Source organism: Anolis sagrei, chromosome 9, assembly GCF_037176765.1.
Source record: "Anolis sagrei isolate rAnoSag1 chromosome 9, rAnoSag1.mat, whole genome shotgun sequence".
Classification (NCBI taxonomy): domain Eukaryota; kingdom Metazoa; phylum Chordata; class Lepidosauria; order Squamata; family Dactyloidae; genus Anolis; species Anolis sagrei.
Genome location: NC_090029.1, coordinates 10,906,124 through 10,924,341, shown reverse-complemented (window position 1 = coordinate 10,924,341; position 18,218 = coordinate 10,906,124). Strand labels below are relative to the sequence as shown.

At 46.7% G+C, this 18,218-nt stretch overlaps 1 protein-coding gene across 1 annotated transcript in view; it reads left to right on the top strand.

Moving 5' to 3' along the window:
* Positions 1–14,299, top strand: part of PSTPIP1 (proline-serine-threonine phosphatase interacting protein 1) — a 54,189-nt gene extending 39,890 nt beyond the window's left edge. The window contains exon 15 of the mRNA XM_060755722.2: positions 12,377–14,299. Within this exon, the coding sequence (XP_060611705.2) occupies positions 12,377–12,508 (132 nt within the window). The 3' untranslated portion in view covers positions 12,509–14,299. The remainder of the gene's footprint in view (positions 1–12,376) is intronic.
* The last annotated feature ends 3,919 nt before the right edge of the window (positions 14,300–18,218 follow it).

The following is an 18,218-nucleotide window of genomic DNA, read 5'->3' as shown; positions in this document are numbered from 1 at the left end:
GAGTAAAATAATGTAATAATAATAATAGAATAAAATAAATGTAACAAAATAATATAGTAGAATAATGTAAATCTAATAATACCAATAACAGAGTAAAATAATACTTACTTACTTACTTAGGCGATCCCTCGTTGGACGAGTAAGATGGTCTTCCATCATGGGTTTCCTTGTGGGTCCGCATGTGGCTGTGGAGCCCTATTCTTGCTCTGCATCTTCTTCCGCAGTGAGGGCATTGGTTTCCAGGTGGAAGGCGGTCCCGGTCGGGGTTGGCTTGACGCGCCTTCCTCCTGGCACGTTTCTCTCTCTCACCCTCCACTCGTGCCTCCTCGAATTCTGCAGCACTGCTGGTCACAGCTGACCTCCAGCTGGAGCGCTCAAGGGCCAGGGCCTCCCAGTTCTCAGTGTCTATGCCAGAGTTTTTAAGGTTGGCTTTGAGCCCATCTTTAAATCTCTTTTCCTGTCCACCAACATTCCGTTTTCCATTCTTGAGTTCGGAGTAGAGCAACTGCTTTGGGAGACGGTGGTCAGGCATCCGGACAACGTGGCCTGTCCAGCGGAGTTGATGTTGGAGGACCATTGCTTCAATGCTGGTGGTCTTTGCTTCCTCCAGCACGCTGACGTTTGTCCGCTTGTCTTCCCAGGAGATTTGCAGGATTTTCCGGAGGCAGCGCTGATGGAATCGTTCCAGGAGCTGCATGTGACGTCTGTAGACAGTCCACGTCTCACAGGCATATAGCAGGGTTGGGAGGACAATAGCTTTATAGACAAGCACCTTAGTATCCCTACGGATGTCCCGGTCCTCAAACACTCTCTGCTTCATTCGGGAAAATGCTGCACTTGCAGAGCTCAGGCGGTGTTGTATTTCGGCGTCGATGTTGACTTTGGTGGAGAGGTGGCTGCCAAGGTAGCGGAAGTGGTCGACATTTTCTAATGTTACACCATTAAGCTGTATCTCTGGCATTGGAGAGGGATGGGCTGGCGACTGCTGGAACAGCACTTTGGTTTTCTCGATGTTCAGTGACAGGCCAAGCTTTGTGTATGCTTCTGCAAAGGTGTTGAGAGTGGCTTGTAGATCTTCTTCTGTATGCGCACAGACGACATTGTCATCAGCATACTGGAGTTCTATAACAGATGTTGTTGTGACCTTGGTTTTGGCTTTCAGTCTGCTGAGGTTAAATAGCTTGCCGTCTGTCCGATAGATGATTTCCACTCCGGTGGGAAGCTTCCCATCAACAAGGTGTAGTATCATGGCGATGAAGATGGAGAATAAAGTTGGGGCAATAACACATCCCTGTTTGACACCTGATTCCACCTTAAATGGGTCACTTTGGGAGCCACTGCTGTCCAAGACTGTTGCCATCATGTCATCGTGGAGGAGCCGCAGGATGTTCACAAATTTGCTTGGGCACCCGATTTTTTGGAGGATGGTCCAGAGAGCGCTGCGATTCACTGTGTCGAATGCCTTTGCAAGGTCGATGAATGCCATGTACAGAGGTTGGTTTTGTTCCTTGCATTTTTCTTGGAGCTGTCGTGCAGTGAAGATCATGTCCACAGTTCCTCTGGAGGGGCGGAAGCCGTTCTGGGATTCTGGGAGGGTGTCTTCTGAGAGGGGCAGAAGGCGGTTTGCAAGGATTCTTGCGAGGATTTTTCCAGCAGAGGTTAGAAGGGAGATACCTCGATAGTTTCCGCAGTCTGTTCTTTCCCCTTTTTTGAAGAGGGTGATGATGGTGGCATCCTTGAAGTCTGCTGGGATTTTCTCGGTCACCCACACTTTTTCTATGAGCTGGTGGAGTTGGTGTGTCAGCGCAGGTCCTCCCTCTTTAAAGATTTCAGCAGGGATCCCATCTGGTCCGCTGGCTTTGTTGTTCTTTTGTTGGCTGATGGCATTGCTGACTTCTTCCAAACTAGGCAGTGCTGCAAGCTCATCCCTGGTTTGTTGTTGCGGGATTTGTGAGAGGACCTCTTCGGCCACACTGGAGCTGCGGTTTAGGAGGCTTTGGTAGTGTTCTTTCCAACGTAGTGCAATTGACTTTTGGTCCTTCAGGAGTTTGGTTCCGTCTGATGAGCGTAGAGGCTGTATGCCATGGTTTCTTGGCCCATAGATGACCTTTGTGGCTTTGAAAAATCCTTGAGCATTATGGGTATCTGCCAGGTGTTGGATTTCTTCAGCCTTCTTTGTCCACCAGATGTTCTTGAGTTCTCTTGTCCTTCTTTGGACCTCAGCTTTTGCACTGGCGTAGATCTTTTTCTTAGCAGCACAGTTGATGTCTCTCTGCCATGTTTGGAAGGCTTTCCTTTTCTTGTCGATTAGCTGTTGGATCTCGATGTCATTTTCGTCAAACCAGTCTTGATGTTTCTTGGCTTGGTATCCAATAGTTTCTTCGCAGGCTTGGATGATGGAGGTCTTCAGTTTGTTCCAATGTTCCTCAACATTTTCAGGGTGTACTGTGGGTAGATGGTCCTTGAGGGCGGTTTGGAGATGGGCTCGCCTGGAGGGCTCCTGAAGGGCTTGGGTGTTCATTTTGCGCCTTGTCTTTCTTCCTTGGAGTCTGCGCTTGGGGGCGATCTTGATAGCCATCGTGGATCGGATTAGCCTGTGGTCGGTCCAGCAGTCGTCAGCACCTGTCATGGCTCTTGTGAGAAGTACGTCACGGCGGTCTCTGGCACGTGTGATTACATAGTCTAAGAGGTGCCAATGCTTTGACCGGGGGTGCTTCCATGATGTCTTGAACTTGTTTTTCTGACGGAAGAGCGTGTTGGTGATGACAAGGTTGTGCTCCGCACATTTGGTGAGAAGCAGGATGCCATTCGAGTTGCTGTTTCCAACCCCGTCTTTTCCTATGGTGCCTGGCCACAGGTCGAAGTCTCGCCCGACTCTTGCATTGAAGTCCCCCAGGAGAATGATTTTGTCCTCCTTAGGTATCCCCGATAGGACAGTGTCCAGCTGATAGTAGAATTTCTCCTTGATGTCTTCATCAGCGTCTAGTGTTGGTGCATAGGCACTTATGATGGTTGCCCGTTGGTTTTTGGCAAGATCAATTCGGAGGGTGGAGAGTCGTTCGTTGATGCCAGTGGGTGCTTCGGACAGATGTTTCACCAGATCATTTCTGATAGCAAAACCAACTCCGTGCATTCTTTGGTCTTCTTCGGGCAGTCCCTTCCAGAAGAAGGTGTAGCCTCCTTTTTCTTCCTTCAGCTGTCCCTCTCCTGCTCTCCGGGTCTCCTGAAGGGCTGCTATGTCGATGTTGAAGCGTCCCAGCTCCCTTGCGATGATGGCAGTTCTGCGTTCGGGGCGTTCACTGTCACTGTTGTCCATCAGTGTCCGTACGTTCCACGTACCGAAGTTCATTTTTCTTTTTTGACCGCAGGATGGTGACCCCACTGGACGCGGCAGTCCAGTCAGGGATAAGTGAGGCAGACTATGTTTAGGGCACCTTTTCTAGCCCCCTCCCCGTGTGGGGTGAGCAGAGTGGGTCCTAAAAAGGGCTGCTCAGTCGCGGATACAGCTGCCGAACTACTCAACTGCCTCGGACCTTGAGGTAGAACGACTGAGTCCGTACCCACCGCCCATGTGCCAGTCTGTGACTAGGGGCTTCCAGATTTCACAGTCCTGCCCCCGTCGCCACTCGCTGATCGCCATGGGACTTTGGTTGCTTGGTTTTTATTTTCTTTGGAAGACGCCTGTGCGTGGGTTTTTTTAATGTGTGGAGGTCAGTGCACAACTGAACAACACACAGTCTTCACAGAGTGAGGTTCCACTGGTGATGTAGTTTAACACAATGACCGTGGCTTCTCAGTCTGTTGCAGCCTTCTTCCGCCTTCGCAGCCGTTGTAACATGTGCCATGTTATCCTCCGCCTGCTCCGCCGTTGAGGTCTTTGGGTCTTCGGACTGTGCTTGGTCTGGGACCTCCCCAGCGGCCACTCCTGGGAGTGCACGACTCCAGTTGTTGTGCCCACAGGTTCATCGGAACACGCAAGCCCCCTCACCACGACAAGGTGACAGTCCATCGAGGGGGAGTAAAATAATAAATGTAATAATAACAACAATAATAGAGTAAAACAATGTAATAATAATAATAATAATAAATAGAATAAAATAAATGTAATAAAATAATATAGTAGAATAATGTAAATCTAATAATACCAATAATAGAGTAAAATAATAAATGTAATAATAACAACAATAATGGGTTGTTGTAGGTTTTTTCGGGCTATATGGCCATGGTCTAGAGGCATTCTCTCCTGACGTTTCGCTTGCATCTATGGCAAGCATCCTTAGAGGTAGTGAGGTCTGTTGGAACTAGGAAAATGGGTTTATATATCTGTGGAATGACCAGGGTGAGACAAAGGACTCTTGTCTGCTGGAGTTAGGTGTGAATGTCTCAACTGACCACCTTGATTAGCATATAATCAGTGCCTAGAGCAAGGTGGTCAGTCGAAACATTCACACCTAACTCCAGCAGACAAGAGTCCTTTGTCCCACCCTGGTCATTCCACAGATATATAAACCCTTTTTCCTAGTTCCAACAGACCTCACTACCTCTAAGGAATTCCGGTTAAGATGGCGACTGCTAACAGCTAACCTCCCGTCCGGGTAAGGCGATTGCTCTTAATCCGAGCTTAATCTGATCCATCCGCCCCTATTCTGAACTCCTGTCATCGGCTCCTGAACCGGCATCTCCTCAGGACCCCGGAGGGGGGCTTGAGGGGAGCAGAGGAGGAAAAACCAAGGAGGGAAGAAGAAGGGAGAGGAAGGAGGTAGAGCGAAGGCCGCTACTATCGATACGGCCTAGCACGCTCCCTCCCAGCCCGTTTGCTCGGTCTAACCTGGCCTGGAACATCTAACCCGCCAGCTGCCAATTACCACCCGCTGTGTTGACTACCGGAGGGAGGTCGGAGCGGCCGCCCTTGGAGCTCGGCAGTGTGCGCCGTGTTGCCTGTGTTGCTGTGCTCGGACTCATCCGCGGCTTGGATTAAACTGCGGACCGGAGCGGAGGCCTGGGCTGGTTGGAGTGGATTGTGGGGCTGCCGAGGGACTGCCGAGCCGGAGAGAGTTGCTGGGGCAGCTGGCTGTCGCTCCGAGAGCTGCGGTGCCAGCGAATTGCCGTTCTGCATTGTCCATCTCCACCCACGGCTCGATCTGGCCCTGACTTTTATCTGAGCCCTCGGCCTGTGTCCCCAGCGTGGCTCCGCTCCCCGCTCCCCGGATTCTGTGCCGATCCTTCCGCGCCAAGCTTGAACTCCTCTGCACTCGGAGGTGTGATTCCTCCGCGACTCCAACTGAGACAGGCCTCGTACTCCAACTTTCTCCGAGGCCTGGAGGCGTCCCGGCTGCTTCTCCCATGCCCCGATACCGCTGGGGCAAGCTCGACAGGGTGAGCCGGCGGTGACTCGGCGCCTCCCTGGGAGAGCCTGACCAACGCCGCGCGGTGACTCAGCGTTTTTTAAGCTCTCTTGCGGCGATCGTGATCTCTAGCCTGCAACGCTCTTAACCAGCAACACTAACCTCACGACTGCTAGGCTGTCTCCTGGGTGGTTGGAACTATATATATTGCTACATAGCTGCTGTTACATGCTTTGTGATCAACCGCCATTACTGCAACGCCACCCACCGCGTTACTGCCTCCATTTCCGGAATTATCCAGCTCATCAGCAGTTCCGGTGGCCATCTTAGCGATCCGTCACTCTGCTGCAAGGCCCCAGTCACCCGACCCTGACACTGATGGTGGGAGGGGGAGGAGGGAGACCAACTGGACTTTACATCTACCAATAGGACTGAGGACTATTCGATCAACTTGCACATTCATTGCGCTAGTAAATTGTTGTCTGAGCCAACGCTGATACCTGCCAACTGCCAGCACTTTATATGAGCCAACGCTATTAAGTCTTCCAATTACCAGCACTTTATTTGATCTATTGCTGCCAAATTTTACAACTGTTAGCACTTAGAGGGGCCAATTGCTGCTAAGGTATACAACGGTCAGCACTTCATCCAACAACTTGCACTTTAACCCTGTATAAGTAAGGTTATTAAGTGACCACCATAGCAGTCAGTCTCTGATAACGCGTTATTGTATGCACTTAACAGCTTTCTATGCACTTTAACAGCTTAGACTAAATCTTTAGCACTTTAAGACCTAGCAATTTAAAATCTACTACTACTTGAACCTAATATCCTACCTCAACCCTGTATCAACTCTGTTCCCCAATGTCAGCATTCCTCCCTTGGGGTCTGCTTATTGTGTTACTGGTGGACTGGGAGGACAATAGAGGGTGGAACGGGTGGGGGGATCCTGGAATTAACACACCAGGAATAGGAAAGAATTGGACTGAGACTGAGTGGCAAAAGTATATAATCTGGTACAAGTCATGGGTTGAAACTACGAATTCTAAGTGCAATATGGTAGAAGAAGGGTATTCCACTGGCCGGGGGGCCCCCATAGAGCCCGTGACGGGGAGGGGGAGATACGGGAAAGGGAGACCACCAATTCGGCTAATTCGGCCTAGAAATAGTAAAAATTTTACAGCCCAAATTCGGCCTAGGGAAAGAAGGAAAAAAAACTTAATTACTTGTAATCGGTCTCCTGACTTGGTAAGTGGGTGTACCCAGGTTGGCAGTCCCTCTGGGTTGAAGATGGTGCTGCTGAACGCCAGATCTGTCAATGGCAAAACATCTTTCATCCAAGATCTAATCTTGGAGGAACGGGCAGATCTGGCGTGCATTACAGAGACCTGGCTGGATGAAGCTGGAGGAGTTAATTTGACCCAGCTTTGTCCGCCAGGATTCTCTGTACAGCACCAGTCGAGACCTGGAGGGCGGGGAGGCGGAGTTGCGGTGGTCTATAAAAATTCTATCCCTCTGACCAGAGGCCCCATTCCACAGTCAACCAATTTCGAGTGTGTCCACCTGAGGGTGGGCGACCGGGACAGAATAGGGATTCTGTTAGCGTACCGCCCACCTCGCTGCACTACGGTCTCCCTACCTGAGCTAGCGGGGGTGGTCTCGAGCCTGGCATTGGAGTCTCAACGGCTTCTTGTGCTGGGGGACTTCAATGTACATGCCGAGACTTCCCTAGGAGGAGCGGCTCAGGACTTCATGTCATCCATGGCAACCATGGGGCTGTCCCAACAAGTATCTGGCCCCACCCACTGTGCGGGACACACATTAGATTTGGTTTTCTGTCAGGGATGGGAGCAAGGTGGCGGTGTTGAGGAGTTATCCACCTCTCCGTTGCCATGGACCGACCACTATCTGGTCAGATTTAGACTCACCACACCTTCCAACCTCTGCAGAGGTGGGGGACCCATTAAGATGGTCCGCCCCAGGAGGCTTATGGATCCGAACGGATTCCTGACGGCTCTTGGGGATTTTCCTGCCACCTCGGTTGGTGATTCTGTTGAAGCCCTGGTGTCTCTCTGGAATGGGGAGATGACTAGGGCCATAAACACGATTGCTCCGGAACGTCCCCTCTCAAGTAGCCGAGCTAAACCAGCACCTTGGTTCAACGAGGAGCTGGCAGCGATGAAGCGAAGGAAGAGGAGACTAGAGCGCGTGTGGCGTTCGGACCCGAGCGAGTTAAATCGAACACGGTTTGTTGCCCTATTAAGGGCATATGCCGTGGCAATAAAGGCGGCAAAGAAAGCTTTCTTTGCGGCCAATATTGCGTCCGCAAAGAACCGTCCGGCGGAGTTGTTTCGAGTTGTCAGAGGGCTATTGAACCCCACCACTCCGGATGGGAACCCTGACAACTCGACGGCCCGCTGTGAAGCATTTGCTCGGTTCTTTGCGGACAAAGTCGCTTTGATCCGCTCTGGCCTGGATACCACGTTAACGGCAGTCTCTGAGGATGTAACACGAGCATCTGCTTGTCCGATTTTGATGGATTCATTTCAATTGGTGAAACCCGAGGATGTGGACAAGATACTTGGAGGAATGAGAGCTACCACATGCATCCTAGACCCCTGCCCATCCTGGCTTCTAAAGGAGGCCAGAGGGGGATTGGCCGAGTGGGTGGAGGTGGTGGTTAATGCCTCCCTTCGGGAAGGCAATATTCCAGCCAGCTTAAAACAAGCTGTAATAAAACCGCTGTTGAAAAAACCATCACTAGACCCCACTCAATTCGTCAACTATCGGCCTGTTTCCAATCTTCCCTTTTTGAGCAAAGTCCTGGAACGTGTGGTGGCCTCACAACTCCAGGTATTCTTGGTAGACACTGATTATCTGGATCCGGCACAGTCTGGCTTTAGGCCGGGACATGGTACCGAGACAGCCCTGGTCGCCTTAGTGGATGATCTCCGCAGAGAGCTCGACAGGGGGAGTGTGTCCCTGTTGGTCCTGCTGGATCTCTCAGCGGCCTTCGATACCGTCGACCACGGTATCCTTCTGGGACGCCTCGCGGGAATGGGCCTTGGTGGCACTGTTTTACAGTGGCTCGGGTCCTTCCTAGAGGGTCGTACCCAGAAGGTGTTGATGGGGGACAGCTGCTCGTCCTCACAACCTTTGTCTTGTGGGGTCCCGCAGGGTTCAATACTGTCCCCCATGTTGTTTAACATCTACATGAAGCCGTTGGGAGAGATCATCCGGAGTTTCGGGGTGCGGTGTTATCTGTACGCAGATGATGTCCAACTCTGTCACTCCTTTCCACCTACTTCTAAGGAGGCTGTTCAGGTCCTGAACCGGTGCTTGGCTGCTGTGTCGGACTGGATGAGGGTGAACAAATTGAAGTTGAATCCAGACAAGACAGAGGCACTCCTGGTCAGTCGAAAGGCCGAACGGGGCATAGGGTTACAGCCTGTGTTGGACGGGGTTACACTCCCCCTGAAGACGCAGGTTCGCAGCTTGGGTGTGACCCTGGATTCATCGCTGAGCCTGGAGCCTCAGGTCTCAGCGGTGGCCAGGGGAGCATTTGCACAGCTTCGGCTCGTGCGCCAGCTGCGCCCGTACCTCGGGAAGTCGGACTTGGCCACGGTAGTCCACGCTCTGGTCACATCCCGCATAGATTACTGCAACGCGCTCTACGTGGGGCTGCCCTTGAAGACTGCCCGGAAGCTCCAGATGGTCCAGCGCTCGGCAGCCAGGTTGCTAACAGGAGCAGCTCTCAGGGAGCATACCACTCCTCTGTTGAGCCAGCTCCACTGGCTGCCAATTCCCTACCGGGCACAATTCAAGGTGCTGGCATTAGCCTACAAAGCCCTAAACGGTTCCGGCCCCACCTACCTCTCCGAACGCATCTCCTCCTATGAACCGACACGGACATTAAGATCGTCCGGGGAGGCCCTGCTCTCGGTTCCGCCTGCGTCACAGGCACGGTTGGCGGGAACGAGAGACAGGGCCTTCTCGGTGGTGGCCCCTCGGTTATGGAATGCCCTACCAAGCGACATCAGACAGGCCCCTTCGTTGCTGGCATTTAGGAAGAAGCTCAAAACCTGGCTTTTTGAGCAAGCGTTTGGCTAATCAGCGCAATTGTACACAGAATGACGGTAAACTGAACATAGGAACGGTATAAGGATACGAGACTGGATCTTGGTTGCGATCGAGGCACTGTATGAATGGTTGTGTGTTTGTTATTGGGTATGCTGTGTTTTAATTGTTATTGTTGTGGTAATTAATATTGTGTAAACCGCATTGAGTCACCTATTATAGGTTGAGAAACGCGGTATAGAAATAAAGCAAATAAATAAATAAATAAATAAAATAGACCATGGCCATATAGCTCGAAAAAACCTACAACAACCCAGTGATTTCGGCCATGAAAGCCTTCGACAATACATTGAACAACAATAATAAAGTAAAATAATAAATGTAATAATAACAAGAATAAAGTAATACATGTAACAATAATAGAGTAAAATAATAAATGTAATAATAACAATAATAATAAAGTAAAATAATAAATGTAATAATTATAGAGTAAAAGAAATGTAATAAAATAATAGAGTAAAATAATGTAAATGTAATAATACCGGCATTCTCTCCTGACATTTCGTCTGCATCTATGGCAAGCATTCTCAGAGGTAGTGAGGTCACTACCTCTGAGGATGCTTGCCATAGTTGCAGGCGAAACATCAGGAGAGAATGCCGCTAGACCATGGCCATATAGCCCGAAAAAACCTACAACAACCCAGTGATTCCGGCCATGAAAGCCTTCGACAATACATTGAACAACAATAATAAATTAAAATAATAAATGTAATAATAATAATAATAAATAAATAAAATGTAATAAAATAACAATAGAGTAAAATAATGTAATAATACCAATAATAGAGTAAAATAACACATGTAATAATAACAAGAATAAAGTAATACATGTAACAATAATAATAGAGTAAAATAATAAATGTAATAATAACAAGAATAAAGTAATAAATGTAATAATAATAATAGAGTAAAATAATAAATGTAATAATAACAATAATAATAAAGTAAAATAATAAATGTAATAATAAATGGAGTAAAATAAATGTAATAAAATAATAGAGTAAAATAATGTAAATGTAATAAGACCAATAACAGAGTAAAATAATAAATGTAATAAAAATAATACTAATAACAGTCTAAAATAATAAATAACTTTGACTCGAGTGTAACCCGAAGGGAGCTTTTTCAGCCTAAAAAAGGAGCTGCAAAACTAGGCTTATACTTGAGTATATACAGTACTTTTAACTTTCATGCAACAACTAGGACTATCGGGAGACGATCGCTTATAGTCGGAGCCACAGTGGGAGAAAACCAAATCAACTTATTTGAAGTGTGGAGCTGGAGAAGAGTTTTGAGGCCACTGTGGGTTGCTTAAAACACAAATAAATAGGCTTAGATAAGTTTCTCAACCTGGGGGTCAGGACCCCTGGGGAGATCATGAGGGGGTTCAGAGGGGTTGCCAAAGATGATCAGAAAACATATATTTCGGATGGTCTTAGGTACCCCTTTGGTGGAGACAGCTGAAGATCTCTCCACCTATCCTTCTCTACCTTTTTGGAAACAGATGGTGAATCCGCCTACTAAAAAACTTCCTCTTCTGTGATTGATTGGCCTCTCAGCCAAGGGGAGGGCTGTTTCTGAGACTCCAAGCAGGGAGGGGAGAGCAGGCGTGCTCGGCACAAGGCAACATGGCGTGCATGTGCGGGCGAGGGAGAGCGTGCAAGGCTGGAGGGAGGTTCGCACTAGCGAGTCCCTTCAAGGCATGGGGACTCTGTGTGGGAAGTTTGCCGCAAATCTACCATTGGTGGGGTTCAGAATGCTCTTTGATTGTAGGTGAACTATAAATCCCAGCAACTACAACTCCTAAATGTCAAGCTCTATTTTCCCCAAACTCCACCAGTATTCACATTTGGGCATATTGAGTATCAATTCCAAGTTTGCTCCAGATCCATCATTGTTTGAGTCCACAGTGCTCTCTGGATGTAGGTGAACTACAACTCCAAAACTCAAGGTCAATGCCCACCAAACGCTTCCAGTAATTTCTGTTGGTCATGGGAGTTCTGTGTGTCAAGTTTGGTTCAATTCCATCATTGGAGTTCGGAATGCTCTTTGACTGTAGGTGAACTGTAAATCCCAGCAACTACAACTCCCAAATGATAAAATCAATCCCTCCTGGAACCCCACCAGTATTCAAATTTGGGCTTTTCGGGTATTTGTGCCAAATTTATGGGAGTTCTGTGCCAAGGTTGCTTCAATTCCATCATTAGTGGAGTTGAGAATGCTATTTGATTGTAGGTGAACTATAAATCCCAGCAACTACAACTCTCAAATGATAAAATCAATCCCTCCTGGAACCCCACCAGTATTCAAATTTGGGCTTTTCGGGTATTTGTGCCAAGTTTACGGGAATTCTGTGTGCGAAGGTTGCTTCAATTCCATCACTGGTGGAGTTCAGAATGCTCTTTGACTGTAGGTGAACTATAAATCTCAGCAACTATAACTCCCAAATGATAAAATCAATCCCTCCTGGAATCTCACCAGTATTCAAATTTGGGCTTTTCGGGTATTTGTGCCAAATTTACGGGAGTTCTGTGTGCGAAGGTTGCTTCAATTCCATCATTGGTGGAGTTCAGAATTCTCTTTGATTGTAGGTGAACTATAAATCCAAGCAACTACAACTCCCAAATGACAAAATCAATCCCTCCTGGAACCCCACCAGTATTCAAAGTTGGGCTTTTTGGGTATTTGTGCCAAGTTTACGGGAGTTCTGTGTGCGAAGGTTGCTTCAATTCCATCATTAATACCTTGGAATAACTGACCAATGCCTTTTTTGCAGCCAATCTAAACAACACTTGCAGGGTAATTGTTCAAAGTCACATTCACAACTGCTCAAATGTGCTCCGAGGGTGAGCTCAAAATTGTGTTTCACTGCATTGTTTTCTCTTTTCTCCCAGAATGAGGATGAACTAGACATCCAAGCCGGGGATATCGTAACAGTCATCGAAGTGGGAGAAGACGGCTGGTGGACTGCAGAACTGGATGATGAGCATGGCTTTGTGCCTGGATCCTATCTAGAAAAACTTTGAGGAGAGGAATGCTCTTCAGTGGCTCGCCTCTCCAAATGATTTATGCTCTCCTCCCCACAACTACAAGCATTTTATAATGTGTCTTCTCATTCTATATACAGTCATATGACTTAATCAGATGAGCCAAATTTGGTGGCATACGCCAATTCCTCTTCATTTTTTCCACGGAACCCACTGACTCCCATCCCACAACATAGAATCATAGAATCAGAGTTGGAAGAGACCTCATGGGCCATCCAGTCCAACCCCATTCTGCCAAGAAGCAGGAATATCGCATTTAAATCACCCCTGACAGATGGCCATCCAGCCTCTGTTTAAAAGCTTCCAAAGAAGGAGCCTCCACCACACTCCGGGGCAGATAGTTCCACTGCTGAACGGCTCTAACCGTCAGGAAGTTCTTCCTCATGTTCAGATGGAATCTCCTCTCTTTTAGTTTGAAGCCATTGTTCCGCGTCCTAGTCTCCAAGGAAGCAGAAAACAAGCTTCCTCCCTCCTTCCTGTGGCTTCCTCTCACATATTTATACATGGCTATCATATCTCCTCTCAGCCTTCTCTTCTTCAGGCTAAACATGCCCAGCTCCTTAAGCCGCTCCTCATAGGGCTTGTTCTCCAGACCCTGGATCATTTGAGTCGCCCTCCTCTGGACACATTCCAGCTTGTCAATATCTCTCTTGAACTGTGGTGCCCAGAATTGGACACAGTATTCCAGGTGTGGTCTAACTGAAGCGGAATAGAGCATGGGTAGCATGACTTCCCTAGATCTAGACACTATGCTCCTTTTGATGCAGGCCAAATTCCCATTGGCTTTTTTTGCCGCCCCATCACACTGTTGGCTCATGTTTAACTTGTTGTCCACGAGGACTCAATGATCTTTTTCACACGTACTGCCCTGAAGCCAGGCATGGAAGCCTCTGTTTAAAAGCTCCCAAAGAAGGTGCCTCTACCACACTCCAGGGCAGAGAGTTCCACTGCTGAACAGCTCTCACAGTCAGGAAGTTCTTCCTCGTGTTCAGATGGAGTCTCCTTTCTTGTAGTTTGCAATTATCCAATTCCACATGCTTATGCAAATGTATCCCAGTGGATACGGGGGCCATGTTGGACAATTCGGTTTGAACGCTGGTTGGAAGACATTTGATGCTGTTTGGCTTGAGTAGATGTAGAAGCCACCTAATTTGACTCAAGACTGAATCTTAGGTCAGAAACCTGGCTGTATCTATTCTCTCTCTCTCTTCTCTTCCTCCTTCGTCAGAACTTAATCAGGTTTGCCAGCATAGTTATCACTTAGAAGAATCAGAATTATGGTGTTGTGCACCTTTAAATTCTGATTTAGTTATTTATTTTTTTCAAAGAGGGGACTGTTATGTGTCCGGCCATCACATCTTTGACACTGATGACATCTGTCTCTTCAGATTCTCAGCTGCTAGGAACAAAACAGAGGTCCCGAGCTACTGTTTCCAGCAGCTGAGAATTCGAGCAGAAATAGCAAGAGGCAAGCGAGAGTCCTGAGAAATATCCATACAATCCCTTCCGAAGTTGCAAAGAGATGTATTGGCCCATCTGGTTTGAACTGAATACATCATGGTAATCTGGAACGGCGGTAGCACAATGGGTTAAACCCGTGTGCCGGCTGAACTGCTGACCTGAAGGTCGGCATTTCGAATCCACCAAGAAGGGGTGAGCTCCTGTCTGTCAGCCCCAGCTTCCATGCAGGAACATGAGAGAAGCCTCCAACAAGATGTTAACATGTCAGAAGTGACTTGAGAGTATACTGCAAGCTGCTTCTGGTGTGAGAGAATGGGCTGTCTGCAAGGACGTTGCCCAGGGGACGCCCATCCGGGCGTCCCCTGGGCAACGTCCTTGCAGACAGCCCATTCTCTCACACCAGAAGCAGCTTGCAGTATATTCTCAAGTCACTTCTGACACTATATAAATAATTATATATTAATTATATAATAGTTATATGTATAGCTATAATAACATATATATATATATATATATATATATATATATATATATATATATATAATATTATATCTTAATTATTCAATCCCTGCATTTCTCATTTCACTCCTGGACCACAGGACTTCTATGACGTACCCCGACAGGGACCGTATTAACTCCGTAGCCTCATAGTTTGACAATGAGCGCATACTCTCTTGCTCAAATAAATATAATGTAGACAACCAGAAGAAATCTTGAATTCCTCTTAATTCACAACTAAAACTTGTAAAAAAACCAATTGAATGTTTACATTTAGAATTGCCGTCTTGAGCATCGGCAGATCTTCTGAACACACGTGTAACAGATTAAACATAATCTCAATAAAATAATTTTGTGCCATTTGTGGTTTTCCTTTCTTTTAGCAGCTTGGTTTGCATCAGCGTTGCTCAACATGGGGGTTGGGATCCCGGGGGGGGGGGGGGGTGTGAGGGGGGTGACAGAGGGGTTGCCAAAGACCATCACAAACACACAGTATTTTGTGTTGGTCATGGGAGTTTTGTGTGGGAAGTTTGGCCCAATTCTATCATTGGTGGGGTTCAGAATGCTCTTTGATTGTAGGTGAACTATAAATCCCAGTAAATACAACTCCCAAATGTCAAGGTCTATTTTCCCCAAACTCCACTCATGTTCACATTTGGGCATATTGAATATTCATGTCATTGGTCCAGATCCATCATTTGTTTGAGTGCATAGTCCTCTCTGGATGTAGGTGAACTACAACTCCAAAACTCAAGGTCAATGCCCACCATATCCTTTCAGTATTTTCTGTTGCTTACGGGAGTTGTGTGTGCCACGGTTGCTTCAGTTCCATCATTGGTAGAGTTCAGAATGCTCTTTTATTGTAGGTGAACTATAAATCCCAGTAAATACAACTCCCAAATATCAAGGTCTATTTTCACCAAACTCCACTCATGTTCACATTTGGGCATATTGAATATTCATGCTAAGTTTGGTCCAGATCCATCATTGTTTGAGTCCATAGTCCTCTCTGGATGTAGGTGAACTACAACTCCAAAACTCAAGGTCAATGCCCACCAAACCCTTCCACTATTTTCTGTTGCTCATAGGAAATAGTATGTTATTGTTAATTATTTAATTAACAATAATATACTATTTCCTACGATTTTCTGTTGCTTACGGGAGTTCTGTGTGCCAAGGTTGCTTCAATTCCATCATCGGTGGAGTTCAGAATGCTCTTTGATTGTAGGTGAACTATAAATCCCAGCAACTACAACTCCCAAATGTCAAGGTCTATTTTCTCCAAACTCCACCAGTGTTCACATTTGGGCATATTGAGTATTCATGCCACGTTTGGTCCAGATCCATCATTGTTTGAGTCCGTAGTCCTCTCTGGATGTAGGTGAACTACAACTCCAAAACTCAAGGTCAATGCCCACCATATCCTTTCAGTATTTTCTGTTGCTTACAGGAGTTGTGTGCCAAGGTTGCTTCAGTTCCATCACTGGTAGAGGTCAAAATGCTCTTTGATTGTAGGTTAACTATAAATCCCAGCAACGACAACTCCCAAATGTCACGGTCTATTTTCACCAAACTCCACTCATGTTTAAACTTGGGCATATTGAGTATTCATGCCACGTTTGGTCCAGATCCATCATTGTTTGAGTCCATAGTCCTCTCTGGATGTAGGTGAACTATAACTCCAAAACTCAAGGTCAATGCCCACCAAACCCTTCCAGTATTTTCTGTTGCTCATAGGAAAGAGTATGTTATTATTAATTATTTAATTAAAATAACATACTGTTTCCTATGATTTTCTGTTGCTTATGGGAGTTCTGTGTGCCACGGTTGCTTCAGTTCCATCATTGGTAGAGTTCAGAATGCTCTTTTATTGTAGGTGAACTATAAATCCCAGTAAATACAACTCCCAAATACCAAGGTCTATTTTCACCAAACTCCACTCATGTTCACATTTGGGCATATTGAATATTCATGCTAGGTTTGGTCCAGATCCACCATTGTTTGAGTCCACAGTGTTCTCTGGATGTAGGTGAACTACAACTCCAAAGCTCAAGGTCAATGCCCACCAAACCCTTCCAGTATTTTCTGTTGCTTACGGGAGTTGTGTGTGCCACGGTTGCTTCAGTTCCATCATTGGTAGAGTTCAGAATGCTCTTTGATTGTAGGTGAACTATAAATCCCAGCACAACAACTCCCAAATGTCACGGTCCATTTTCACCAAACTCCACTCATGTTTACATTTGGGCATATTGAAAATTCATGCCACGTTTGGTTCAGATCTATCATTGCTTGAGTCCATAGTCCTCTCTGGATATAGTTGAACTACAACTCCAAAACTCAAGGTCAATGCCCACCAAACCCTTCCAGTATTTTCTGTTGCTTACGGGAGTTCTGTGTGCCAAGGTTGCTTCAATTCCATCATCGGTGGAGTTCAGAATGCTCTTTGATTGTAGGTGCACTATAAATCCCAGCAACTACAACTCCCAAATGTCATGATCTATTTTCCCCAAACTCCACCAGTGTTCACATTTGGGCGTATTGGGTATTTGTGCCAAATTTGGTCCAGTGAACAAAAATACATCCTGCATATCAGATATTTACATTATGATTCATAACAATAGTAAAAGTACAGGTATGAAGTGGCAACGGAAATAATTTTATGGTTGGGGGTCACCACAACATGAGGAATTGTATTAAGGGGTCGCAGCATTAGGAAGGTTGAGAAATACTGGTTGACATAGTTTTGGGCTCGAATATCAGCCATAGTTTTGCAAATCAATAATACAGACATAATCTCAGAGGGCTGGAAACAGAGCATAGTTGTCCCCATTTACAAGAAGGGTGATAAACATGATTGCAACAACTATCACCGTATTCGCGTCTTAGATACTGCCATTGAACCATAAGAGTTGGAAGAGACCTCGTTGGCCACCCAGTCCAACCCCATTCTGCCAAGAAGCCGGAAAATTGCATTTAAAGCACCCCCAATAGATGACCATCCAGCTTCTGTTTAAAAGCCTCCAAAGAAGGAGCCACCACCACTCCAGGGCAGAGAGTTCCACTGTTCAACAGCTCTCTTTCACAGTTAGGAAGCTTTTCCTAATGTTCAGGTGGAATCTGCTTTCTTGTAGTCACAGTAGCCAATGCCTTTTGTGTCTGTGATCTTCTGCAGCAAAGGCATAGGAACATTTTAGTAATGGAAATAATGGTTTGTTTGGGGGCTTCTCCAAAATGCTGAGGGATGGGATAGTAAAGAAGTCATAAATTGCTACCATAGAATCAAAGAGTTGGAAGAGACCTCATGGGCCATCCAGTCCAACCCCCTGCCAAGAAGCAGGAATATTGCATTCAAATCACCCCTGACAGATGGCCATCCAGCCTCTGTTTCAAAGCTTCCAAAGAAGGAGCCTCCACCACACTCCGGGGCAGAGAGTTCCACTGCTGAACGGCTCTCACAGTCAGGAAGTTCTTTCTCATGTTCAGATGGAATCTCCTTTCTTGTCGTTTGAAGCCATTGTTCCTTGTCCTAATCTCCATGGAAGCAGCAAACAAGCTTGTTCCCTCCTCCCTGTGACTTCCTCTCACATATTTATACATGGCTAACATATCTCCTCTCAGCCTTCTCTTCTTAAGGCTTTACATGCCCAGCTCCTTAAGCTGCTCCTCATAGGGCTTGTTCTCCAGACCCTTGATCATTTGAGTCGCCCCCCTCTGGACACATTTCAGCTTG